General features: G+C 42.4%; 1 protein-coding gene across 3 annotated transcripts in view; it reads right to left on the reverse strand.

Annotated features, from left to right (window-relative positions):
- The window catches only part of WLS (Wnt ligand secretion mediator), a 105,487-nt gene that overhangs the window by 43,968 nt on the left and 33,558 nt on the right, over window positions 1-27,961 (reverse strand). For all 3 annotated transcript variants that reach the window (XM_079930569.1, XM_079930568.1, XM_079930570.1), the window contains exon 2: window positions 24,213-24,485. In XM_079930569.1, the coding sequence (XP_079786695.1) occupies window positions 24,213-24,485 (273 nt within the window). The remainder of the gene's footprint in view (window positions 1-24,212; window positions 24,486-27,961) is intronic.

The following is a 27,961-nucleotide window of genomic DNA, read 5'->3' on the forward strand; positions in this document are numbered from 1 at the left end:
GGTTCAGAGCAGCACCGGCCTTAGACACAGCACAGCAGGAGGGGTCCTGAATCTGGGCGCCACACTTTTCAAGGGTCCCGCTCGGTCTGGCCCTTTTCCAGCTGTTCTCTTCCTCTCCGGATGAGAAGACCCTGAAGTGAAGAGGACATGTTCATCAAGAGCCTAACCCCTTCCGCAATTTTTAGAACATGGTCCAGGAGCTCGGGACCCCAGAATAGGTACCCAGACAGCTCTGAGCCTACTTCCACATCGTGGGACTGGGGGGGACCTCTTCCCCAGATCTGGCCTCCCAGAGGGAACTACACGACTGCTTGTGCACCCTTGGGCTCAGGAGTGCTCAAACGGCTGCTGTTTGGAGGAGGATACAGACAGAGATTGAGCTTGGAGGGTGGGGTGTCCACACAGAAACACACTCTTTGTATGGGATGGAGCCAGGGGTGGGAAGAAAAGACATCTAGAAGCCCACACTCCCTGGTCCATCACATTTTTGGCACAGAATTCCAAGGCATCCAAGAATCTTAAATTCACATCCAGACTTCCAGTGCATTACAAAAGTAAATTTGTTACAATTGGATGATAAGACTTATTTGGTTTAATAATTTGGTAAGCCAAGTTTATCACTTTAAAAATATTTAGACATGTGGCAGCCATGCCTTCATAGGTACTCTTACCTTGTACCCCACAAATGTTAGGAGTGGGCCTGGTACAGAGCAGGTGCCTCAGGGAGAGAAAGGGCCAGACAGACTGGCCTCCTGGCCTGATCCAGCTTTAAAACTTATTGCCACCTGTTGGGAATCCCCAGACTGTTTTAAAATATGCTGTTAAAAACAAACAAAAGGGGTTTCCCTGGTGGCGCAGTGGTTGAGAGTCCACCTGCCGATGCAGGGGACACGGGTTCGTGCCCCGGTCTGGGAAGATCCCACATGCCGCGGAGCGGCTGGGCCTGTGAGCCATGGCTGCTAAGCCTGCACGTCCGGAGCCTGTGCTCCGCAACGGGAGGGGCCACAACAGTGAGAGGCCCGCGTACCGCAAAAAAAAAAAAAAAATTTAAACACTGTTTTCGTGTACAATTACTCTGTGTTAGGCCCTCATGACTTCCGTGCCTTCATTTAAATGACCTCATGAAACAACTTATAAAGTGGGCATGGATATTTCCTTTTGATTAGTGAGTAAACCGAGGTCCTCAGATATGAAGTGACTTGCCTGAAGCTGTATTATTGTTGGTAACATGAGAAAGAGAAGTATTTTGAAACTGTCTTAAAAGACAACCATCTTATTTGTATGGCGTAAAGAAAACTGGGTAACTTGTGATGAAAGAAGCCCCTCAAACTAGTCACAAAATATGAATAGGTAGGTCTTTAATAAAAGCAAGTCTCCACGTGTACACTGTCCCCTTCGGTCATCACACCCATCCTATAAAGAAGTTAGTTATATAAATTGTCCAAGAGTACATGGCTAGTAATTGCAGAGCTGGGCCTTAAACCTCAGTCCGGATCACCCCAGACCCCACCACCCTCTGTTACCTTTGTTGGTAGAAACAGAATTCAAAAGAAACTTAACAGTTGAATCAAACACACTGCGTGCAGAGACCACTCAACTCTGACCAAACACAACTTTCTACGGGAGAGAAACACACCACTACTTCAGAAAACTGACTGGAGGAGTGTGATGCGACCCCCCCCGCCCGCCCCGTCCCAGCGTGGAGTCGGAAGCCTGGCGACGGTTGTGTTCATGTTGTGGATCTGGCCCTAACCAGGTGTGTAGTCAGGGACAGAAGTGAGCCCCGTGGACTGGGGGCAGCTGCTCCAGCCATCATCGTAAGGCAGCACAGGTCTTCCGACCAGACCTGCTGCTTCTTTCAAGAGAAGCCAGAAATGCAGATGGTTATACAACATCTCTCAATCTTTACATGTCAATAACCAATTCGCTAAAAATGAAAGGAAACAAAATCTCTGCGCAGGTCAGCTAATAAGACATCAGGCAAGCTGTGTCATTCTTTGGGGGGACACTTTTCCTACTCCCCCCACACCACCGTTCTTTTCTTTCCATTTCAGCATTAGGCGAAGTTCTTTCTAAAGCTTTCTATTTTGGTTCATGAACTTTACCACATACCCTGCCTAATCCTCACACATCACCTCCTTACTTCCTTTGCCATCTGGGGGCAGGTGTTATCATTCCTGTTTGTGAGGCAGAGAAGCCAAGACTTGGAAAGCTTCACCCCTAGACACATCAGACACTCAAGCTTCTAGAGTTTCATGGCGTATAGTTCTTACAGAAACCACAGGGAGAATGGCCGGTTCAAGTGGCCCTCGAGCCTTCCCTGGCTGGACTCTGTGATCTCCCCTACCCACCCTGCCATGAACATTCAGGTTCCTTACCCTGTTGGAATAGGACTTGCCTCCTAGGATTCTGTGATCATTAAATCATTTACTACATGAAAAATCCTTAGAATAGTGCAGAAAGCATGAAGGGTTAGCTATTGTTTTTATCATTTTATTAGGGAAGTGAAAGTCAGTCTTATACTTACTTTAATTCAAAATAATTACCAGGTTTCAGGGACATGGAACCTCCCACTATGAACCCGTATCCAAACCTGGAACACAAAACTCAGAAAAAGGAAAACACTGGGCAGAGAAATACAGCAAAGCTCTGAAGTCAGCCACCAGAATCACTTCCTCTTCTGTCTCCAATGGACTCGGAAACAAAGTTCAGCTTTAATGACTATGTTGCATGTAATAAAACACTGGTCTCATGACACCCCTCCCCTCCCCACAGAGATAATGAAAGTAAAGCATCCAATTTGAACTCCCAGGGAGAATGGCAGGAAGGCCAAGGCTACCTCTGGCACCTGGAGAACCTTCCCTATAAAACAAGGATGCTGGTTATACCAGTTCCATGGGGTAAAGTTGTGAAGTATATCAGCATAGGGCATTTATAGATTTGAAATGCATGGTTTTCCACACCTAAACAAGACCAGCAGCTTTGCTATCCTGTGGGCTGTCGGAGCCTCGCGTTTCTCAAATGGCTTTGGAGACACATTTTGGTTGCAGGGAAAATCCATTCTCAATACTGGGAAGGGAGGTGTGGAAAGGCACACTCGGTATTTCCATCCTGTTATGGGAGCAGTGCTCTGATGTGAGGAACCTGCACTCCAGGGTTCCGGAGAAGCAGACCCAGACTGCAGAGTATCATTACAAGCAGAAAGATCTGTGCCTTTCCATACTGTGAAGTATAGACCAATCATATCCTTAAGAAGCATTTATCTCTGTATGAGTTAAAACGCCCTGCCCTGGGCTTCCCTGGTGGCGCAGTGGTTGGGAGTCCGCCTGCCGTTGCAGGGGACGCGGGTTCGTGCCCCGGGAAGATCCCACATGCCGCGGAACGGCTGGGCCCGTGAGTCATGGCCGCTGAGCCTGCGCGTCCAGAGCCTGTGCTTCTCAGGGGAGGGGCCACAACAGTGAGAGGCCCGCGTACCAGGGGCGCGGGGGGGGGGGGGGGGGGACAAACGCCCTGCCCTTCATGAGAAAAGTGTTTGCCAATCAGTTTTCTGAAGACAAGTGGAAGGCCAGAGAGGTGAGCCAGTCCTTAGCATAAGCCAAAAACGGTGGGGGGACAAATAGCTAGGAAAACAGTGTGAGCACCTCAAGAAACCTAGGGCAGCTGCTTAAGGTAAGAATGGTCCCTGGGAGGAGGGGCTAAAGTTATGAAAGATGAGCCTTCCTTGAGGAAAAAGAAAGAAAGTAATCAAAGTGCTTCTTACTTACACTTTTAGAAACAGGTATTTGCCAGCCAGGATAGTACAAAGAGCTTGGCGGCCAAACAGATCTGCTTTTCAATTTAATCTTTATGTCTTCCTAGCTAAGAGACCTGAAATGTCTTAGTTTCCACCTCTGCAACATAGAAATAGTGGGACCTACTTCTCAAGGCTGTTGACAGGACCACTTGGCATATAGGTACTTAAAAATACTCACTCCCTTTCCATCCAGTCCTAGGATGGTTATGTTATATTATTGATCAATTAACTGGAAATAAAGGGGAAAAGGGGGAGGACAAGTTACATTAAGAGTTATTAAAGAATTATTTTATGGTTGTCAAAAGCTTTCCAGTTCCCTAAGAAACCTTGATTTCCCTGGGCCCTTGTTCTGGGAAAGAATTAAAGAGATTTCAAAATGCTCACATGCATTCCCACATTACATAGGGGAGCTACCAGTCACCAGGTTTGTTTGGGTAACCTCAGAAGGAGGCTGTGCAGACCAGCCTCCTCCCAGCCTCCTGCAGACATATAATCTGGGGTTATTTATGCCAGCATTCCTACCCTGATCAAAAACTCCCTGACCTGGCTTGTATTTTCTTGACGTTTTCAATTAAGGAAATAAAAAAACCAACCCTGTCCAATATCCACCGTTAGGTCTGGCAAAAATGGACTCAGCTAATTATAAATTTGGTCTCCGCTGTTTTCTTAAGATGCCCTAGAGGCCTGCGTGTAAGCAGTTATAAAATGAATGAGTACAATTATTTCGCAAACCAGCCTAACAGTTTAGTTCACACCACCTCTCTCATTTTTCCCCCATCACGTCAAGCATTCGCGTTGTGGAGAAATATTTTCCACATGTAGGAAGACATTTTTCTAAGCATCATCAGAATGATCCCTTGCTATATTCTGAAGCAGTATCTCCTAATTGAAGTAAGCTGTCTATGAAACATGACTAGGGCATAGGGGAATGTTCCACACATCAGGCCCTTTGCAGTTAGAAAACATCCACTCACGCATATTGCACCCTACTGGACTGCTTAAAGGCTATACATTTGGAAAAGTAGCTGGGGCATCAAATGAATCTGCAGGACCACAGAATATAGAACAAATACATCCTGGTGTTCACTGGGTTGTAGAATAGCCCCTTCCCCTTCCAACTCAGCTCACTTGACCTGAGGGGTCTCATCTGCTCTTGGGACACCAGCCACCTCTCAAGTTCAGATTCCTCTCCTAAGTTTCAAATCTGCACGCTCACTACCCACTGGATGGCTTTATTTCTGTGGTTCAGAAAAGAAAGCCAAACCACCAGATCTGGTCAATTCTCTCAGCTCATCAAGTCTTGCAGATTTATCCCCGTCTCTCTCCTCACCACCACTCCCCGTGTTCAAGGTCACCATCATTTCAGGTCTAGATGACACAAACACATGCCCCATGCCTGTGTTTCACACTGTAGCCAGATAGATGATTTCTGAGATACTTTCAATGTCTTTACATTACCCTCAGTCTAATGTTGAAACTCCTTAAATGGCATAAGAGACTAAGATCTGACTCTCGGTTAGCATCCCAGGGTCTCATCTCGCAAACTCTTCCCTATTCCTGCCTCCCCAGACTAGTCACCTCGCCATCCTGCCTCCAGCCTGGAAGATGGGTAAGAGTTCAGGCTCTGGAGAGAGGCAGCCTGGAATCATGGCCCACCTTGGCCACTTGGTGGCCAAGTAGGCAAGGTGTACAACAGTAGGCAAGCCACTGAACTTCTCTCTCTATAAAAGGGGGAGAACAGCATGCCCATCTCCTATGGTTGTGAGGACTAAATGTGCTAATCACTCAGCACAGCCCTGGCATACAGTAAGCACTCAGTAAATGCTGACTGCTTTTTTAAGTCTGCTACTCAAGGTTACCTACACTTACTGCACTTGGGGTCCCTGCTTGCATACCAGGTTTTTAATAGGTGTCCCCTTTGAGAGGATGAATTACAAAAGAGCTTCTTTGCCTCTGGGCTGCAGACAGTACTCTGCAGATAGTGCCTGGCATTCCCACTCATGCCAGAACAACTCCTGCTCATCCTCTAGAATTCTACAGATTCATTCCCGCCTTCCCTCGCCCACTAAAACGGATGAAGTGCCCCTCCTCTTGCTCGCACAATACCCTGTGTGTCCAGCACTGTAACACGTATCCTACTGCAGTTCAGCTACCTATTTACCTGTATCTCTTTCCCTACCCACCTCCCACTTAGACTGAGAGGTTCATGAAAGCCAGGGACAACCTCAGTTTTGCTCACAGCTATATCACCCCATGTCTTTACAAAACAGATAGTCATTAAATATTTGCCAAATTAATGAATATCATTCTTCTTCCTCCAAATATTCCTACAATCCAAAATTCCCTCTGTCACTCCATCACCTCTATAACAAACGTGTGTAGTCTATAGTTTGCTGTGTTCTGGTGGCATTCACTTTCTTTTCCCCACTGCCTGCTTCCTTTCTCCCCCCACCCGCCCCCACCAACACACACACACACACACACACACACACACACACACACACACACACACACACTCAGAAAAAAGGATGTTCCTCAAATTTGGCCAAGGGTCCCATCAAGGAGCAATATGCCTGTTCCCGGGACTGGGTGGAAGGGGATGAGCCTGAGGGAGGCACCGTCTCCTTCCTCCCTCTCCATCTGAATTATAATATGGGGTTGCAGTAGTGTTCCGCTTGAGAGGGCTAGTAGGGGTAAAGGAGGAGAAAGGATGTAGCCACAGGGACTAGAAACCAAATAGTCCTCTGACCTGTTCTAGAGTTTAAGGTTTAAGTAAAACAATAAAAAGATGGGTCTTTGAGGTGTGTATCATGCCTGCCCAAGTCTATAGGGATAAGAGAATAGGTGGAACTACTGGCAAGAGACTTCAGAGAAGAAAAACTGTACAGCACCCATTTGGGTATAACACGTCAGGTCTCTGGTAATCTACTCAAGCCTATTTTTCCAGGACAGAAAAGAAGCCCATCAGGAACTCGTAACAGGATGTCATAACAGCTGGTGTGGCCACCGAGATGGAATAATGTACCTCTGAAACCTCTAATTCTAAATGGACCATCCAATCCAATTCATTTTTTCCTCCACCAAATATGTTTAAGCACCTACTAGTTTCTATGCACAATAGTGGGGATGAAAAAGACATACAAGGCAAAGTCATTGCCCTTGATTGTTCACAGTAAGGTGGGGAAGGCAGCCATATACATAAATAAGTATTATCTCATGTGGGTAGTACATCTAAAGTAGGTATATACAGTCAGTCCTCTATATACAGACGCAGAACCTGCAGATATACAAGGCTGACCGTACTGCACCATTTTATATAAAGGACTTGGGCGTCCATGAATTTTGATATTCAGGTGGATCCTGTAACCAATCCCCCAGGGATATCGAGGGATGACTGTAGTCAGCACAAAGATGTCAAGAGTGCTAGGTAGGGGGACAAGAAATGCAGCATAGAATGCACGATCTTCTAGATTATCTCATCTAGAAGAGATGATGTTTAACTGTGAATCACAGGATGAGTAAGAGTTCACTACGTAAGGAAGCAGGAGAAGAAATTATAGGCAGAGGGAGCCGCATGCCTAAAGAGTCACGGAAGCAAAAAATAGGACAGTGTAGTCAGAGAAATCAACTAATTCAATACGGCAGGGAATGGGAAAAGGAGTGGAGAAAACAAACAGAGGAGAAAGGATTTTCTGACAAAGAGAAGAAACGTGCTCTGAACACTGCATTTTATTTCTTTATTTATTTTAATATTTTACTTATTTATTTTTTTTGGCTGGGTTGAGTCTTCGTTGCTGCACGCAGACTTTCTCTAGTTGTGGCAAGCGGGGGCTACTCTTCATTGCCGTGCACGGGCTTCTCATTGCGGTGGCTTCTCTAGTTGCAGAGCACGGGCTCTTGGCACGTGGGCTCAGTAGTTGTGGCTCGTGGGCTCTAGAGAGCAGGCTCAGTAGTTGTGGCGCACAGGCTTAGTTGCTCTGTGGCATGTGGGATCCTTCCGGACCAGGGATCAAACCTGTGTCCCCTGCATTGGCAGGCGGATTCTTAACCACTGCGCCACCAGAGAAGCCCCAGCATTTTCTTTAGAAGGATGTTTAAGCAAAGAGATCTGGCAGCTGTGTGAAAGGCAGACTGGGATAAGGTGGGGGAAGGGGTAGAGAGATCTAGAAGAAACTGTGGCCCACTGCATTTACACAGTTTTCAGCATGTTTAAGATTATTTCATCTCATAGTAAAGGTCACCAGAAGGACCTTCCCCATTTTCCAAGGAATTTGAACTCAACAATGAGCCAATCTTTTCCTAAAAAAGCTAGAGAAATCAGAACCATCCAAGCTGGCAAGTGTTAAAACACTGGAAAGCAAATGTGGCCACACTGCTCTTTCCTATTCGACCATAATCAACATAAGTGTGGAGTGAAAACAAACTTGACAGCCAAGGGAGGGAAACACACAGTGGGTTTCTTTGCTTTCTCCCCAGGACACCATCAGCGCACAGAGCATCTAGAATAATAGCCAGTGTGATTGTTAGGAAAATCTACCTGCCTCTCCCTCTCCCTCTCTCCCTCTCTCCCTCTCTCTCTCTCCCTCTCTCTCCCTCTCTCTCTCCCCCCACTCTGAATGCAATTAGAGAAGAGAGCTTCATTCACACTGAATCTAAAAATAGAGGACAGCAGAGTTCACAGACTGACAGCTGCATTCTCATACAGTAACCAGGAGAGGAAAGGGATGGCTAATTTAACTTAACAACTCCCAAAACAAACAGTGCAGAAGAAGTCCAGGATAAAGAGAAAACACAAAGGTCACTTCTTCAAAGGGCTGGAAGAGGAATGGGGTCACTCTGTGGCAGTGTATTAGTCCTCCTCAAATCCTGATGAAACCAGTGAAGTAGTGTGCCCAGATCTGCCCAGAGTCCTTCAGACAGGAGCTCTGGCAGATGAAACGGCTGAAGAAATGCAATCAAGATCAGGCAGGAGGGCCAGGACTTGTCTTCTTAACTTTTTCCTACATCACCTGGATACCTTAAAAGCTAAGAAAGTCACTCCATTTTCTAGATAAATTAGCTCTTTCCCCCTGCCTCACCCTACCTTCAGGAAGTCTAAATCACACTCTGCCTAGCCTGAGGCAGGAAAAAAAAAAAAAAGTTATCCAGTAAATTAACATGGATCATTAAGGGAAAGAAACCAGGTGTCTCAAAGGAATTCACCCTTTCTTTTTTCCTCTCCTTGGTCCCAAAACGTTTTGTTCCCCAGTCTGTCCTGCCCAGGGAGGGGATTATGGTTGGGCTTCAAAAGAAACAAGGGAATGCTTGTGGACAGGAAGCAGACTCTCTCTGCAGCTCTCCCACAGATCTGTGCTGGCTCTCAGGGCGGCTGCCAGCCAGCTAAATGTCAGATCGCTGCACCCCGCATTCCCGAGCCACACCACCTCCATCGCCCCGGTGACTAAGCTGTTTCAACAGCTGTGTCACTGCTGGAGTCAGGCCAGTGTTCTTTGCACAGAGTATGTGCTCCGTGCAGCTTAGGTGGGGAATTATTGCACACGGGACTGGGGTGCTATTTGCAGAGCAGGTCCTCCCCTTGATCATCAGCAAGGGCATTCCCTGACCTCCGGGCAGCAACGAGACAATGTTGGGCTGCTGCTCAGGCTTCCGGGAGATGGTTGGACTCACAACACCACAAAGAGGGTGGAGAAGGCATGTGTGTCTGTGAGACAGAGAGAAGAAAACCAGGACCCTGGGTTGGGCCCCGAAGACCTCAACGGCCCCTCCCTCAATAAAAGCCACCAGTACTGAAAGGAGGTTCCTTCTTCTGCTCTTCCTCTCCAGCCGTCTCCCTCAGTCTCTCCTGGGAAAGCCTCTTTCCTATCATGTAATGTTGGCACCCCCTTCATCTCTGTCGGTCTGTCTGTGCACCTCTCCACAAACTTGCCTCTGAACAACACTAGGCCTGGGCAGTGTCCTCTTGCGTGCCTTGTGCTAGTGCCTCTTTTGTTCCCTCAGCCCCTGGCCTTCCCCTCTCCCCCTGCACCGCCTACCGTCGTTTATGTTTATCTCACTCCTGACGCAAGCTGGGCCCGTGGACTCTCGTTCGTGCCCTCCCACCCCCTACAGTCGAGCCTCTTGCTCAGCAAGGCAGGCACAGCAGGCATCCCTTACTAACTGCTGAACATAGCAACCCAGCTCCCTTCCAGCGAGGGCTGATGGGACCCAGGCAAAGGCATTGCACTTGTGGCCTTTCTTATCTGTGGGCAGGACCAGTTTCCACTTGTAGGCAATTCTACGCTGCATCCAACCAGGAGCCCTATTAACCTGCTCTCCCTCCTAAGTTGTTCTCACAACAGCAATCGGGCTACGTTTTCTGACATTAAAGAGATCTCAGAAATGTGTTTTCTTAAACGTAATTCAAAAAGAGTCATGTACCACAATGTTCATTGCAGCACTATTTACAATAGCCAGGACATGGAAACAACCTAAGTGTCCATCAACAGATGAATGGATAAAGAAGATGTGGCACATATATACAATGGAATATTACTCAGCCATAAAAAGAAATGAAATTGAGTTATTTGTAGTGAGGTGGGTGGCCCTAGAGTCTGTCATACAGAGTGAAGTAAGTCAGAAAGAGAAAAACAAATACCGTATGCTAACACATATATGTGGAATCTAAAAAAAAAAAAAAAAAGGTTCTGAAGAACCTAGGGGCAAGACGGGAATAAAGACACAGATGTAGAGAACGGACTTGAGGACACAGGGAGGGGGAAGGTAAGCTGGGATGAAGTGAGAGAGTGCCATGGACATATATACACTATGAAACGTAAAATAGCTAGCTAGTGGGAAGCAGCCGCATAGCACAGGGAGATCAGCTCCGTGCTTTGTGACCACCTAGAGGAGTGGGATAGGGAGGGTGGGAGGGAGACGCAAGAGGTAGGAGATATGGGAACATATGTATATGTATAACTGATTCACTTTGTTATACAGCAGAAACTAACACACCATTGTAAAGCAATTATACTCCAATAAAGATGTTAAAAAAATAATAATAAAGGATATTCTAAAGACATAAAAAAATAAATAAAATAAAAATTTAAAAAAGAAATGTGTTTTCTTATAAAGGAAGTCTTGTATTTTAAAAAGAAATAAAACAATGATTCTCTAAAGCTCACATATTTTTTTTTTGTGCGGTACACGGGCCTCTCACTGTTGTGGCCTCTCCCGATGCGGAGCACAGGCTCCGGACGCGCAGGCTCAGCGGCCATGGCTCACGGGCCCAGCCGCTCCGCGGCATGTGGGATCTTCCCGGACCGGGGCACGAACCCGTGTCCCCTGCATCAGCAGGCGGACTCTCAACCACTGCACCACCAGGGAAGCCCTAAAGCTCACATTTTTGAGTGCCTATTATGTGCAGACATTTTCAGCTGCACATAGATGCCAGCCAGATGTAAATGATCACCTGCATCTCAAAATGAGGAAACTGGGAAGGAGGCAAACTATGAACCAGGCTTGCCCACCTCCACCACTCCAGGCCTTTCCTATCATGTCATGAGTTCGGGGACGAGGCCTGTTTCTTGCTCTAGAAAAGCCACTAATTAGCTGTACAATTGGAGTAAGTCACTGTACACATTGTATTCTTTCATTAAATACTGAAGTTGGACGTATGATGACTAAGGTCCTTCTAGTTCTAACATCTCATGAATGCAGAAAACTAAACCACTAGCTGCTTGACTGCCTTCTACCTTTGAGGCACTGCAGTAAAAACAAAGAACAGTAGAACAATTCCTGCCCTCAGGGCACTTATAATGGAGTTGGAGCAACCAGGGATAAAAACTTGATTTTGACTAACATGAGTTAAACAGAAACAAATACAAAAATACCAGAGTCCATGGCAGTCCTTGAGAAAAAACAAAGTCATAACTATAAAAGGACAAAAGTGCATTTCAACAATGGTTTCTCTCCCCCCCAAAAAATATCTTTGTGCTGCTGGCAGGAAAAGCCAGCTACCAGAAGGGATCCCGTCTATTTCACGGGAAAGCTTTGTTTCTGACAAGTTTCGTAAAGGAAAAAGTAGGCTAGAACAAGCTTTTTATTTCCAACCCACCTTTTCTTCGTTCCCATGAATGAGGAGGGGATAAGAATGACAGCAGGCAGCCAGGGAGAAAAATAATATGGCTGGTGGGTCCTGACCTCTTGGATTCCTGCCGACAGAGAAGCCCGAGAGGCAACATTTAATTGTGAAAAAACCAGCCTTGCTTGCCTCTTATCTTTCTCCTCTGTGACTTAAAACCCACAATTACTGGCAACCCCTAGATTCCGAGTCACTCAGCTGGTGGTGGCAGCAATGGCTGTGTCTGTAACTGAAAAGAAAAAGGGGAGTTCGATTTTACCTGCCTCGGAAGCCAGCCTTGTGCGAACACAGCCCTAACACAGCTTTACGACTTCTCCCATTAAAAAGTTCACAGATGCCCTCCCGTCGGGAAGACCACCATGCGAGAAGTCCAGATGGAAAAAAAAGAAATTCGATTTCCAGCTGCTGTATAATTCAAAGGACAAGCTATGAGTCTCAAATCCTGAATTCCACATTTCATTTCAGCCCTAAATATGTGATTTTCAATTCCTTTTCTCAAGGATCAAACTCCAAATTTCTTAGCCCGGTCATCAAGGCAACTCACCGACTGGCCCTCTATCTTTCAGGAGCTTATCTTTTCTCTCCAATCTAGAATTCTTCTAACAAGTAAATTTACTGTCCTTTGCATACAACACGTCATTTCACAGTATTTCACGGTGGAAAAATATGGGTCTTAGTTCTGCCTTTCTCAGCTGCAAACCAGATGACCTTGGAGAAGTCACATACCTTCTATAATCTCAGTTTGCAGACTTCTAAAAGCTTGTCACCCACATACCTCCGCTCCCATCTTGACTTATTACTCTATTCCCAAACATTTTAATTTACATATGCATATGTTTACAGTCAAATAAAATTAAATCATCCCTTGTGGACATATTCTCCTAAGGATGCTGAGAATTTCCCATAACTTCTATTTTATGGTGTTCTCCAATTGCTTAGGTGGTGATCAACATGAAATTTGGCACTCATGGGGTCTACCTATACCATGAAGTTGGAACTCTTACCTTGAGATTCATAAACCTCTAAATTCCACAGACGACCTTCAGGTCTTCTGTTGAAGTATGAATACAAAATATTTGAATGGGGCTTATGCACATTTTTCTCCCAAGGTCAAGGTCCTTGATCCAAAGTTAAGAACCACTGTCCTGAAGTAATGAAAGGCCTAAGGCCATCATCCACCCAGGTCCTTGTTTTGCACATTTGACCCTGCTGCCTCCCTTTCTAGGCTACTATATTCTCTCCAGAACTCACGTTTCTTCTCTCTGCTCAAGTCCAAGAATAATAACTCACCTTTACTGAGCATGTACTCTGTACACTTACTATGTAGAGGCCTCACGTGTATTTTATTCTAGTTTCATCCTTAAAACAATCCTAATAAGGGTGGTACTACTATTATATCTATTCTGTTGATTAAAGAAAATAAAGTATAAGGAAGTTCACAAACTTACCAAAAGTGTCATATAATTTATAAGTGATAGGTCGGGGATTTGGCCCCAAAACTCTGGCTTCCCAGACAAAATAAGGCTGCCCTTGGATTGTTTCTTTGCCATCAGATAGTAGACAGTCACAAATTCCAACATCTCCTTTAAGACTCCACCCTTCAATTCTCAGTTAAAAAACTATCTTCGCAGTTAGTTCATCATTTCCCCTTCTGTATTCACAGAATATTCTGGGCACTTAGCACTGAACACATTAGTGTGATTTTTTTGTTTCTTTCTCTCTGAACTAGACAGTGAGCACCTAATTCTTTTGACTACATCTCAAGTATTTACTGTGCCAGGGGCTGTGCTAGGGACCCAAAGATGAACAAGATACAGTCCTTTCCCTCAAAATTCAGTCTTTCAGGATAGAGAGGAGTAAACAAAGAAGGGTCATGATGTTTTTTGAAACTGTATTATGAAAGATAAGGACTTATCTTTATACCTTAATTCCTGAGTAAAAAATGCCAGCATGTAGTAGAAGCCCAATAAATAAGCAATAAATGAATGCAGGACATTGGGAGGGGGGCCTCAGAAACTGGACTGTTAAATTTAAAAGATCTGCCATCCCTTTATGAAAACTCTTTGAGGTTATTTGTATACTGACTCACCTAAAAAACTGTTTCCTGTGTTGGTGTCTATGATACATTTTTTAATGTCAGACTAAAAATACACTTCCAGTACACCAACCCTGTCTGCCTACCCAAGGACTAGAAATGAACACAAGGTAACACGTAACAAAATAAAAGACAAGAAAACTCACTCATTTCAACACTAAGTTCACCCACGAACAAAGAGGCATCCATCCCCACTGAGCAGCATCTTCTAAAATGGTTACACTTAAGGGTCTTTGAAGTAACTGATTCACAAAGCTGAAGGGATACTCATGAGATTTTTATAGAGCCAAAAAATCTTAAGTGAGTCATGGACTCTTCCGCAAAAGAGATGTAGAGTGGATGGAACCTTAGGAGTCATCTCGTATGATTTCCCACTCAGATCAGGAAGGCTCTCCAGGGCACTATGGATGGACTCATGCCATAGACTCAGTGGGATGAAGGCACTAGAGTTCCAAGATTGCTTTCACTTATAACCCCTCTATTTCTCAGCTGGGGGACTTTGGACAAATCATTTAGCTTCTCTCATCCTCAGTTTCCTCTGATTTTAGAAGGGAGAAGAACTATTAAGATGATCAGATGAAATAAAATAAAGTTGTCTTAATCAGAGATGATTTGTTTGCAAGTAACAGGATTTTAGGCACGCTAGCTTAAGCAGAAATTAGCTGGTACAAAGGTATCTCAAGAAACTCAGGACACAAAGTGCTGACAAGCTTGAGGAACCAGAACCAGGAAGAGAAGACTGTCAGAGAGAGATTCATCATTTGCAGTTGATCATAATTATACCCCATAATTATGGTCCTTTGTCTCCATTTTTCTCTTTGCATCTGATTTTCCCAATCTGCCAAACAACTTTTCTCTCCAACATCTCCAACACCTCCTGCCCAGGTAGCCCCCAGGACTTTTCAGTTTAAATGCCAATGAAGGTGGGCCTAGAAATAGTGAATCCCGATTTGTTATAAGAGAGAAACTGATTGTTCCCCCTTGGGGCAAGGGCCCATCCTAATCCAATCAGTTGTGGCTGGGGGACTGATCATGTGGCCAGGTGCCCACTCAGCAGGCACGGTGGAAGCCCACACTCAGAGAGGAGAGATAGACAAGTTCTGCAGGAAAATGACATGAGGCCAAAGCAAATGGCTGGCAACACAGACAACCACCAGCACCCCTAGTACAAAAGTACTTTGTAAAGAAATCACCACCAAATGCAAGTTATCACTTGGGGTCATCATTATGATTCCCCCCTCAACCAGCTTCTGGTTGATTACTACCAATGACAGGCTGCTCACTACTTGAAGAGACAGCCTTTTCATTGCTGAACAACTTCAACTATTAAAACTCTTTTCTACATTGACAGTAACTTTTTAGAAGATACTAAATTTAAATGTTTACAATCTTCCCCCAACCCTTACCTTTAAAGAACACATAATCTTGCTTGTTAGGTCAGGCCTGGGCTTTCCTTTGTGGTCATAATATGAATAACCAGTGGGGCAGGAAAGATAGATTCATTGGACAATTACTTTAGGAAACAACCTAAACCAGAACAATTAAAAAACCAGAACCTCTTCTTCCTTTAAAGAATTACTACTACCTCTCCTACTAATACCATTAGCACTAACTTACTAAAGCAAAAGAGGAACTGGAACCATTTCTAGCATCAGCGTGTAGACAGTAGGTAGATGTTGAAGAAAGTGGTTTTTTCCATTGTAGAATCCCTGGCACCTTTGCAAGTAGAATTCTGCTTTGCTTAACAAAGGATTTTCTTTCCCCATCTAACTTTCTTTTGCTTTGAAAAGCATCATCCAGAAAATAATTTTACTTCATATTTTCTTAGGTTACCCAAAATAAAGGTATGATTCCCCATAAAATAACCTCATATTAGCTATGTGGTGATTGGCTGGCATTTAAATATTAACAAAAATACCCAAAATTAGAAGAGGAGGTAACAGCACAAAGACACCTTCTATATAGTGGAGCGCCAACAAGGAATCTGCTGCCGCTGGTGGCTCTGCTGCTCCCATTTTTCATTGATGTCACCAGGCTTTTATTTTAGTAACCAGGATATACTTGTTATGGATGCAAACAGAATCTCCTCATTTATATTCTAAACTCAGAGCAGGAAATGAGACACATGGGTGATCTGCAGCTGTGGCACTATAAACAGGACCAGCCTACCTCCTAGTCTAGATTCTAGACTGCACTACATTTCCTGAACTTGGGAGATGAAAAAAAAAAAAAAAAAAAAAAAAACCAGAGAGAATACACCATTTTAGAAAGACCAGCACAACTTCTGTCCAAGAATCTTAGAGGCCGCTGTTTGGCAGAAGGCTCACTGCCCTGTATACGGTAGCTACTTGTTGCTAGGTACCATCCACCTGCCTACCTGGCTGATGTACACCAGGAGATCCTGCTCTGTCTCCAGCCAGCTGTGCTACAGTGGGCAAGTATTGTAAGGTTTCCTCATCTAGTAAACTAAAGAACTAGTTCTTTAACATTTTGGGGCCAAACACCCATTTGAAAACCTGACAAAAGCCACAAACCCTTTTACTCCCAAAATGCACATAAGTAAATATGACTAAAATTTCACACAGTATCAGGGGCTCATGTGGCCCTTGAACCCTACCCATAGACTCCTGGTTGAAGATAATTAGACCAGCAGCACTCTAACCTATCTTCCAGTGCTCAGAGTCTGCAATCACACAGTTGATGTTTAGTAACAATTACTGCAAATTATTCAACACCATAGATGAGTGTTTTGCTAAGACTAAAGACCAATCCAAAACGATCTAGCTTCCAATGTTAAATTGACTGGTAAATCAATGAATGACTGGAAGGAAGTGGGAGGGACTGGATAAGCAAACTATAAACATTAATAAAACATCTTGGGAAGGTTTTGAGAGGCCAACTCTGTTTCTCAACTGGATTTTTTCATTTGGAAATATATAACACGAAACCATTGAGCCAGATATAGAGATCCAGACAGCTTTATAGTGATGCTGTCCAAGTCACGTGCTTACACCCATCACACCCAAATCAAACAAAGCCAAAGGTTCCCACGCTCCTGCCAATATAAACATGTTCACAATGGTTAATTCCAAAGCTGTGCCTGATGATTCCCACAAAGGGAAAGATAATCTATCAATGAGAGTAAACTAACATGATGTCCTTAATAGTCACTATCCTGGGTTAATCAACAAAATATGGTCTTCTCCCATGATTTCAGTTTCCTTCTGTTTCAAGTCAGTAGGTAAGACTGAGTCATGCCTGTAAGTTCTAGGTTCTAGCCTTTGTTTGAAGGGGAAACACAACTCCATAAGAAAAAGGACTGGCCGTGTAAATCCTTCTCAAATAGTGACAACCTCTTAACCTTTACCCACCACCTCAAACCCCACTCCATTTAAGTCTGCCCCATCTTTCTGGTGCGTTTTGAGCTTTTTCAGCTTATCTTTTTTTAAGGAGGAGGGGAGAGAGGAGAGGAAAAATTTGAAGTTTTTATTTCTGCTCACACTGACTCTGGGGCAGGTAAAGAAATTTAAAAGGTAACTTAAAAAATCTTGGTGTCACCAGCCTATAATAAAAACTGTCCAATCAGAAATGTTTCTTATAGAGACTGTGACATGGTCATGAATCAAAGAAGGTCTCTATTAGGGGAGGTGGGGGAATGGGAGTGGGAGGGTAGAATTAGATTTCTTCTCAGTGACTTGCTTCGGTATAGTTTGTTAAAGAGGATTATCTGATGAAGCATGGAATTCCAGTTATGTGAATACCATATTACCAATGGTCTGCTCCATCACAGTAGTTGTAGTTTTATGGTGTACAGAATCCTCTGCCCCATTAAGCTCTCTTTGTGGACTCTTCCCAAGAGGCATCTCAAAATATAATAGAATTAAGAAGCATGACTCTTGCTGATGGTCAACAATAAGATCACAATAGGATTCCGTCTTTCTTCCTTCTATAAATTCGCCCCTAATCATTTTAAATAACATGACAGTTTATTTTTTACAGTCAGCAGATTGTTGCTTTATTCTAACTGTCTTCATGTGGTGTCTAACTAACATTCTATAATCGATACACAAATGGAAGCACACAATCATTTCATAAAAAGTTAGGCAATTTCCTCTCAGGACACTCAGCCATCTAACTTGAAAAATGACTGGGTAATAATATCATTCTACTTTTTTTTTTTTTTTACTAGAAATGTTGTACAGAAATGTTTTCAGTTTGAGAAAAGAAAAATCACTTGTTATAGAAATAATTCCATCGTCACGTGTAGTCATTTGCAAGAATGAAACAAGCAAATAAGACAATATTCAATTATAGCGTACAGCACGGGGTTCAAAGCAAAACATAATGACTTCATTACCTAAGAACAGAATAAATGCTCTGGCTTTCCCCATCCCACACCATTTGTCAGTATTTCTTCAGCCTAAGGGATTTTTAGACCCCTGAAATCCTAGATTTACTACTCAAGACAGATCAATCCACCTTGAGGCTTTCTGCCAAAGAATTTCAGTGCTTCTATTTCAACAGTAGATTTGAAAGCTGGGTAGAGACATGTCAGAAAAACCCTCCTTCTTTGATCTCTCCACCCAAGTTCCTCAAAAGAAGCCCCATGTAGAGTCTGAGGTTATGCTAAGTATGTGACTTGCAGCTGTAATCAGTAGAGCGACATTCCATTACAAGTGGGTACCATTTTAACCAACTCAAACCTGTATTTCACAAATACATACATAAATTAAGTGACTGATAAAACACTTTAAAAAAAAATGACATACACCCACTCTAGAGGATATTTTCAAATAACAGAATTTGCTGTTACGGAACAATCTAAGCCCATCACATAGATAAGCATTCATTTTTCTCAATGCTCAACCATCCAGACACCAGATGTTTAGGTTGACATTTTTTTGACACTTTTTAGTCCACTCACACTCCCTCCATTTTCTAACTCTCCAGAGCAAAAACTGAAGTTCTCTGTCTCTTTCAGCTCTATAGAAGCACCACGGTTGCGCCCTGACAAACACGTTAATTCCATGCCCCTGAAATGTTTAGGTAAAAGTCAGCAGTGACCCAAACATAGATTTCAACAGAAAGGTCTGCTCAGAATTTGTACAGTCATCCCTCGTTATCCATTGTTTCCAGGACCACCCTCCACCCCCAACCCTCAGCAAATACCCAAACCTATGGATGCTCAAGTCACCTATACAAAGTACCATAGTACAATAGGCCCTCAGTATCCAAGGATGAGATATGGAGGGCCACCTGTAATTGGCATTTACTGAAAGGTCCACTTTCTAAGCATCTAGAACTAGATTCTATTCAACTGGCTTTCCCTTCCCAGATCCTGCAGATTATAGTTTTAAAACTATCACCATTTACAAGTTGAACTGGCTACTACTTTTCATACTTATTACTGAATGACAACTGTAGGTTTTTTAAATGTTTATGTTTTAACAATGAGAAGAGGGATTCTGTTTAAAATTGCTTTTTCAAGTATGGATTACTTTTATTGAATAATAAGCATGGAATATCGTATTTCTCAATGATCAAATAAAATATACACATTCTCTAAACACTTTTATTACTATACATTACCCTATAATATCATCATTTCCCTCCGAAAAACATCAGTCTGATGAAATCTTGAAGTTGATGAAACAATGACCAGTTTTTAAAGTGAATGTCAATGTTTATTCAGTTTCTGATGGATTGTCAAGATTTCAAATCCTAGCCAAAACCTGTATCATCTTAACTTGAAAGTTTAAAAGGAATAAACAGGGCTTCCCTGGTGGTGCAGTGGTTAAGAATCCGCCTGCCAGTGCAGGGGACACGGGTTCAAGCCCTGGTCCGGGAAGATCCCACATGTCGTGGAGCAACAAAGCCCATGCAGCACAACTACTGAGCCTGCGCTCTAGAGCCCGAGAGCCACCACTACTGAGCCCACGTGCCACAACTACTGAGCCCGATGCCTAGAGCTGGTGCTCTACAACAAGAGAAGCCACTGCAATGAGAAGCCCGCACACCGCAACGAAGAGTAGCCCCTGTTTGCCGCAACTAGAGAAAGCCCGCGCGAAGCAACGAAGACCCAACTCACCCAAAAATAAATAAATAAATAATTTTAAAAATAGATAAATAAATTTGAAAATAAAATGAATAAAATTTAGCACCAAATGACTGTCCTTTAAAATATACAGTCCTTAGATTATTTTATCTGCTCAAAGACCCTTCAAAGATACATGAAAACTCTGAATACATATATATATATACACATATACATATAATCCTAACTTTAATTTCATAGTCCAAATGTGAAATCTCTTACTACTTGAAATCTGAAACTTATTTCACAGACTGTCTAGGAAAGTTTAAAGAAAAAACAGGATTGGCCTGACTTTTCCTTCCATTTGAGGTAATATTGCTAGAGCTGAATCTCTGATAAACAGAAAGCCATCCACATATAATAGGATCTTGTTCACCACACTTATCTTTTTTCTTCTGCCCCATCTCTTGCTGTCAGAAAGGCATCCAAACAATGATAAAATATAAGAAGTGAACCGGCAGCTGTACATACTCTTTAATATAAGGATCAGGGTAAAACCCAGACCTACCACGTCTTATAAATGAGAAGCCCGCACACCACAACGAAGAGTAGCCCCCGCTTGGAAGATAATTTTTTAGTGTGCCCCTATTAAGTGCAGACCCTCACGTTATAAGAAATTAAAGTATGTTTCTAAGATAAAGAATCTTTAGTCCACTCTTTTTCTAGATGAAGATAAAATATATTTTGGAACCTGAAGATGTACTTGGGAAAAAAAACTATAAGATGCTTTCACATTTCATTTACATATAGCAATGTTTTAGTTAAAGCCTTACCAGCATAGGCTTTTTTTTTTTTTTTTTTTTTTTTTTTGCGGTACGTGGGCCTCTCACTGTTGTGGCCTCTCCCGTTACGGAGCACAGGCTCCGGACGCGCAGGCTCAGCGGCCATGGCTCACGGGCCCAGCCACTCCGCGGCATGTGGGATCTTCTCGGACCAGGGCATGGATCCGTGTCCCCTGCATCGGCAGGCGGACTCTCAACCACTGCGCCACCAGGGAGGCCTCAACATAGGCATTTTTGATGTTTAGAATTAATATTTGATGGGAAACAATTCATCTGTGAAGTTATTAAGATATGTGATAGGTTCTGACCACCAGTAAAGATGGGGTGTGAAATTTCCCACACATCCAACAATTCTGATGCCAGCAGGGTGTCCTACAATTCAACTCAATTCTGACACTATCTACCCAGAGATATCATCAGATCCCACAGGTTAAGGGCTCAGTCGCACAAAACTGCCCCTCTCTTCAGACACTAATCACAAGCCCAGGTTGTTACCTGCGCTTCTGACCTACTGGCTACAGATTGGAGGATCCCATGATCCCCTCCTTAGACTTCAGACGCCAGCTGCCAAGTCCAGGTTGTTACCTGTACTTCTAACCTAGTAGCTACGAACTAGAGGTTCCCACAACCCCCTTCTCAGGTTTGATTAATTTGCTAGAGCTGCTCACAGAACTCAGAAACCCATTTATTCATTAGATTATAGGTTTATTACAAAAGATATTAAAGTAGATACAAATCAACGTCCAACTACATAGGGCAAGATCCCTAACAAAGGAGCTTCTGTCCTCATGGAGTTTGGGGTCCAGTATGGTGCCACGTGGAAGCATTCTGATTCCCCAACCTGGAAGCTCTCCTTCTCGGTTTTTATGGAGGCTTCATCATATAGGCTTGATTGATCAACTCATTGGTCCTCAATGATGTCCATTTCCCGATATTCATGCCCTACGTAATCTCCCTCAAGTGTGGGCTGGACTTACTTGTTCACTTCTAACCAGTAGAATACAGTAGAAGAGATGAGATGTCACTTCTAAGACTGAGTGGCTTCTGTCTTAGGCACCTGCGTTTTCTCTCTCTCTCTCTCTCTCTTCCTCTCTCTCATCACTAGCCCTTATTGGGGCGGGGGGCGACCTACTGTAAGACAGCCCCATGGCAAGGCCTATGTGGTGATGGAACAAGGCCTACCAACGACCACATGAGTGACCACATGAAGCAGATCTCCCCCAGTCGAGCCTTCAAGCCTTCTCATGAGACTGCAGACCAGAACAACAGCTTGACTGCAACCTCAGAAGAGAAGCTCAGCCAGAGACTCCCAAGTTAAGCTGTACCCAGATCCCTGACCCAGAGAAAGAGGGGATACTACATGCTTATTGATGTATGCTGCTAAATTTCAGGATAATTTGTTATACCCAGCACTAATACAGTCACTACGGAGCAATTATTTAATTTCTATTACAGAGTAAATCATTTCCTTTATACTTGGAGCTAGGAGTCTGTCTGGGAACATTATTCTTGAAATACACAACAGGCAACCAGATAACAGAGAACTCTGTCCTGGACCTTCACACCAAAACATAAATAAGCCAGTTAACCTACCGATGTCAGCCTACCATGGCTCCTCCAACTGTTGTAATTCTCCTTTTCTTGAATACATTCTTAGAATTAGGAATATGAAAACCCAAACCTCAAGATATATACACTAGCTTTAGTCTCAGTTTTTAACCTCATAGCAGTTTGCTGCCCGAATCTCACACATTATATGGCATATTCCTCTCGTTATAGCACTTATCTTTCCTTATGGTATGTTTAAGTATCTTTCTCCCAACCACTTCTTCCCTAGTGCTTTGTTCAATCTTGCATCTTCAGTACCTACTGCTTAACACATGGTTGAGACTTAATAAAGCTTGAATGAACAAATGTGTTATGCAAGCAATGAATGAGTAAGCAAGTCAATAGGCAAGAGAATAGGGATGTGGGAAGTACCACTTGAATGCTGTTATGAAGGTCCAGATGTGCCCATCAGCCATTACTTCTACCTAAAGTGCTCTTCCACTTGCACCCACCCTCACCCCAACTCTGTCAGGGTTTTCACTATTTAACACTCACCTCAAAGGTGTGTCTGCTCACCTCTACACACACACACACACACACACACACACGTGTGTGTATGCGCACCAAGGCAGCCTTCCCTTTCTCTGCTCTGAAGCCTTTTCTTTATGCTCCCACAGCTCCTGGGTATACCTTGGTCACAGCACCTAGCACACTATACTGTAATGACTTGTTATTTGCCTGTCATTTCCACTTAACTATAAGCCCCTTGAAGGACAGTGTCTTCACATGTAACCACATGTCCAGCCATCAATTTGGTATGTGGCCGTAGTGGGTACTCAAAAACAGTTTGAAATAATGGGCAAGAGACTGAAGGAATTAGGGGTAGGGTGGAAACTCTACATTCTGAAAAATTATCTTAGCATAATCTGTTCCAGATAAAATGTCAACCAGGCACATATACTGCTCCAACTCCTAAACAGAGTAAAATCAATGTGATTGTGTATCAAGATAATTGTTGATACAGGAAAATTAGAATTGAAAAAGTGCTTTAACCCATGGACAGGCCCTAGGCAGAGCTGTCTTCAACACACCTTTTTCTCTTTCACTCTCACCCCTGATCCTGCTTCAGTAAAAAATGTTCTCTTCCTTCTCAATTTCAGATTCCCTGTACTGTCCTCAGATGCCACAAGTGGATCTTCCTCTCCAAAATCACCCAATAATCTCCTCACAAAATGTTTATATGCCTCATGCCCTCAGAGTCTTGAATCACAACTGAGTAAGCTAGAAAAATAACCCGGTTTGTGGGAAAATGGGTGCTTGTGGGTTGGTGTTCCCATTTTGACAGGTATATTTTTCTAAGGCAATGGCTTCACTCAAAGTCCAGCCAGAAAAGACATTTGCAAAGATGCAACCTTTCAGAAACCCTCAAATCACTCCACTAGGATGAGTCCCCTCTCGGCACTAGAGGGGTTATGAAACTTGGTTAGGGCAGGGCTCTGGCCACCTGACTTTGAATTCCAGTTCTTCCATTCTCTAGCCTTCTGACTTTGGGCAGTCTCACCAATGCCTGAGTTTTCTATGTGTAAAATGAAATAAGACCTACCTCTAGGAATTAAATGGGTTAATTCAGGTAGAGTACTCAGAAAAGTGTCTAGTAAGTAGAAAGCAGTCGATAATTGTCACTAGTAATACTCTTATTTTACTGTTATTATAACTGGCTCTGAAAAGCCTGAAGAGAGAAATTCTCCAGGATAGGAGAGGGATGGGGAGAATGCACTTACTGATTTGGTTGTTCAGCTTGAATGCAATGTCCAGCTGCAGGATAAACAGCATGAACTGGAACCAAGAACTCATCTCCATGGAGGGGAGGGGAATGTGAACAGAAAACACAATGTCATTGGCTTCGATTTCCCTTGGAATCGCTTCCTCAATGTCTCGGATCTTGTCACACTGGTTGGGTCCCCAAGGCATTAACCATTTTGTCTTGTGATGGTTTTTACGGACATCCACGCATTTCACTGACATGTAGGACACTGCCGTTGTGGGTCCTGGAGCTGAAAAGAGAATATTTTCCTGTTTTAGAAGAATCATCCATGGAAGTGCCTATGTCTGTCTAATACTCTTTCCACTACTGTCCTCTCTCCATTTTTCACACCACCTTCTATAACTTGAGGTCATTAATACCAAGAGATCTCCAAAATCCGGGTGAGGATCCTTCAGTGACCTCCAGAGGCATCATAAAGCATCCCCAAGAGCCTTCCCATTGTTTTCAGTGACGGTTATTTATTGAAAGAATACATTTGTTTTCTTCAGTTCCCTCATCATTCCAAACAAACGTCACAAAAATCAACTGTGCTTCACTTTCCACCTGCCTGAGGGCTTGGAGACCTCTGGGGCTTCACAGAACACAGTGTCTGAAGTCAGAAGACCTGGGTCTGAAGCCTGGTTGAATGACTTACTCTCAGGTAATTTTGGGTAAATTGGTTAAATCTATAGTAGCTTCAGGATCCTCATCTGAGAAATAAGATGGTTGGCTTCTAAAATTCAACCAAGATGGCTGGTTTCTAAGATTCTTCTTAACTCTGAAATTCTGCAACACTGCTTTTGATTGAGAGAAAGAAGTCTTCTGACTTTGGGCCCCCATTTAATGTACCTATCAGAGGATGGAACCCAAACACTGACTGACACTTCAAGGGTATACTAAAATACGATACATGCATTTCAAGAGGGATCATCAAATTTGAAATATATAACATTAACAACACAATTTTGTGATTATAAAATGGTCACATAATTATAACAGAAAATTTGCAAAATACAGAAATGTTGAAGTTCAAAACAACAGTTACCCAAAATCCCACTAAAGAGAAGTAGTCACTGTTGGAAAAATATCAAAGTATTATCTGTCTTTTCTATGAGTGTGTAACTAGATACAAATTTATAGAGGAATTAATTTTTATAACTTTAAAATACATACTAATATTAACACATATTGTTACAAAATAGGGTCATACCTATTTGTAGCTTCTTCTTTTTAATCACTTAGCAAAGTAGGGTAGAACAGTGGTAAATAACACAAGCTGTGAAGCCAACTTGCCTGGCTCTCTCATTTCTGGTTGTGTCACCATGAATCCAAGCTAGCAAAGTTTGGGGTGAATTTCTAAACCTGTCTGTGTATTAGTCTTGTTATCTCTTAAATGGCAACAATAATAGCTTGAATGTAGTGTCCAGCTGCAGGATAAAGAGCATGAACTGGAACCAAGGACTCATCTCCATGGAGGGGAGGGGACTGTGGACAGAAGACACAATGTCATTGGCTTCGATTTCCCTTGGAATCACTTCCTCGATGTCTCAGATCTTGTCACACTCTCTGAGTCGTTGTATACATTAAACAAATTAACATATGAAAAGTATTCAGAACAGTGCTTGAAAGTACATGAAAAAATATAGAATTAATTTTAGCTATTATATTATATTTTCTATGTAATTAAAATTTCTCAACTAGTGGTTGCAAAATAATCACACAATACACTCTTCTAATTTACCTATAACCCTCCACCCCTTGTTTTGTAAAGGTTGTCTATAAATAAGAATAATTCTTTGCCTAATATGTTTTGTTAGTGATTTACCTCAACTTTTCCCTCTGCTGTCTCAATTTGTTTATGGCATATTTTAATACAGAGAAATCCCAGATTTCATGTACAATCACACTTTTATGTTTTTCCCATTCTTCTGTGTATAGAGAGACTTTCTAATCTCCAAATTCAATAAACTTTTACCTTCTAGTCATTTTTAACAATTTCATTTTTTAAATATTTAAATAGTTGATCCACGTGGAATTTATTTTGATATAAGGGATGAGGTGAGAATCTAGTTTCATTTTTCTAAATATTTAAATTATTCTTTACTGAACAAACTCTCCTTTGTTGTCGCTTTATGACAGCACCTTTATCTTATGTATACAAATAGATATTTCTGGACAATCTAGTCTATTTCCATGTATTGGACTGTAAATTCATGGCCCAACACAACATGGTTTTAAGTCACGTAAACTGATGGTTTATATCAATATCTGATAGAGTAAAACCCCTCCCCCATGCCATTTCATGTTTATATTTTTTGCTGGGATCTGACTGAAATTACATTACATCTATAAATTAATGTGGACAGAGTTGGCATCCTTTCCTGACATTTAGTTTTCCCAACCAAGAACAGTGATCACTTCTCTATTAACTGCAGTCCATTTTAATATCTCTTTGAAAATTTTCATAGTTTTCTTCATGTGGATCCTTCTACTACAATATATTTTTAAATCTATTTATAAAACTTTTCTCTGAAAGTAGTGGAAGGAAAACATAAATCTGGTTTATGTGCATGGTTTAAATATGTTTAATTTTGCACATATGATACTTGACACACAGAGCTTTCAGACCCTTTATGAACAGAAATCATCTCTTACTTGACAGAGATCAAATAGCAACTAGAGGAATATGTAAAGCAAGAGGAAAAGTCATTTATGACGCAAGAGTGTGTATTATTAATATTTTGCTCTACTTCTAGTGCTCAAATACACATTTTTCTACCCCTAAATATCAATCCTAACAGTAAATTTTGAGTAGTAAAATGTTACGTTCCCAGAAAGTTGGGATGATGCCTACTAAAACTTACCAGAAAACACAGCACTGCTAAACTCTGGCTGAAAGTTCTTCAATGTAGTATCCTGAATACCACAACACAGAGCCACCACTAATCCAGGCCAGGGAAGTTTTTCTTTAAAACTCAAAACTGTATCATGAATACATTCTACACCTAATCCATCTAAAATCAGACATCTCACTTATTATTAGAAATATGAACCAATCAAACTTTGGTTATCCTGACTCTGCTAAATAGCCCACCAACGTTACAAAGACCAAATGGCACATTTAACTAAACTTCTTTTAATGTGGTTGGAGAATAAACAGGGAGACAAAAGTCATGAATTCTATTTTTGGCTAACATACTCAAACTGACTATTTGCTGCAGAAAATAGTTACTACATTTTAAAACTTCTATTCTTCCAAAATGAACCTAACCTTTTTTCATTTCTTTATTTTTTTTTTTCCTTTTGAAAAACAAGTCTTTCCCTCCTTAGACCAAAATGAAAAATAACTATCTGAGTTCCTAGTTAACCTCCAAAACCACATTCCAAACTTAATAACAGAGAAGCTGAACACTTTACAGGCACAAAGGCTGCATTTTTAATGGACACGGTGAACGCCTGCCTTTGTAGCAGCCTGAATTATTTTCATTCTTTCATTAGTCTAGTGTTTCTTGCATAAAGAAAAAAATCCCAGGAATACTAATATTTTCATAAATATCATGGCAATGAACTTGGGAAGCCGCAAGTGCATCTCAAGCTGTACTATAAGAATCACAAGTATTTTTCTTCACTTGAATAAATCTAGTCTAAAAAACCTTTTGTATAACTTTAAAAACCTGAAGATAATTCAACATTTTCCATTTCTAATAGTGCTCAAAAGGTGAAACA

Source organism: Stenella coeruleoalba (assembly GCF_951394435.1).
Source record: "Stenella coeruleoalba genome assembly, chromosome: 1".
In the NCBI taxonomy this organism is placed as follows: Eukaryota; Metazoa; Chordata; class Mammalia; order Artiodactyla; family Delphinidae; genus Stenella; species Stenella coeruleoalba.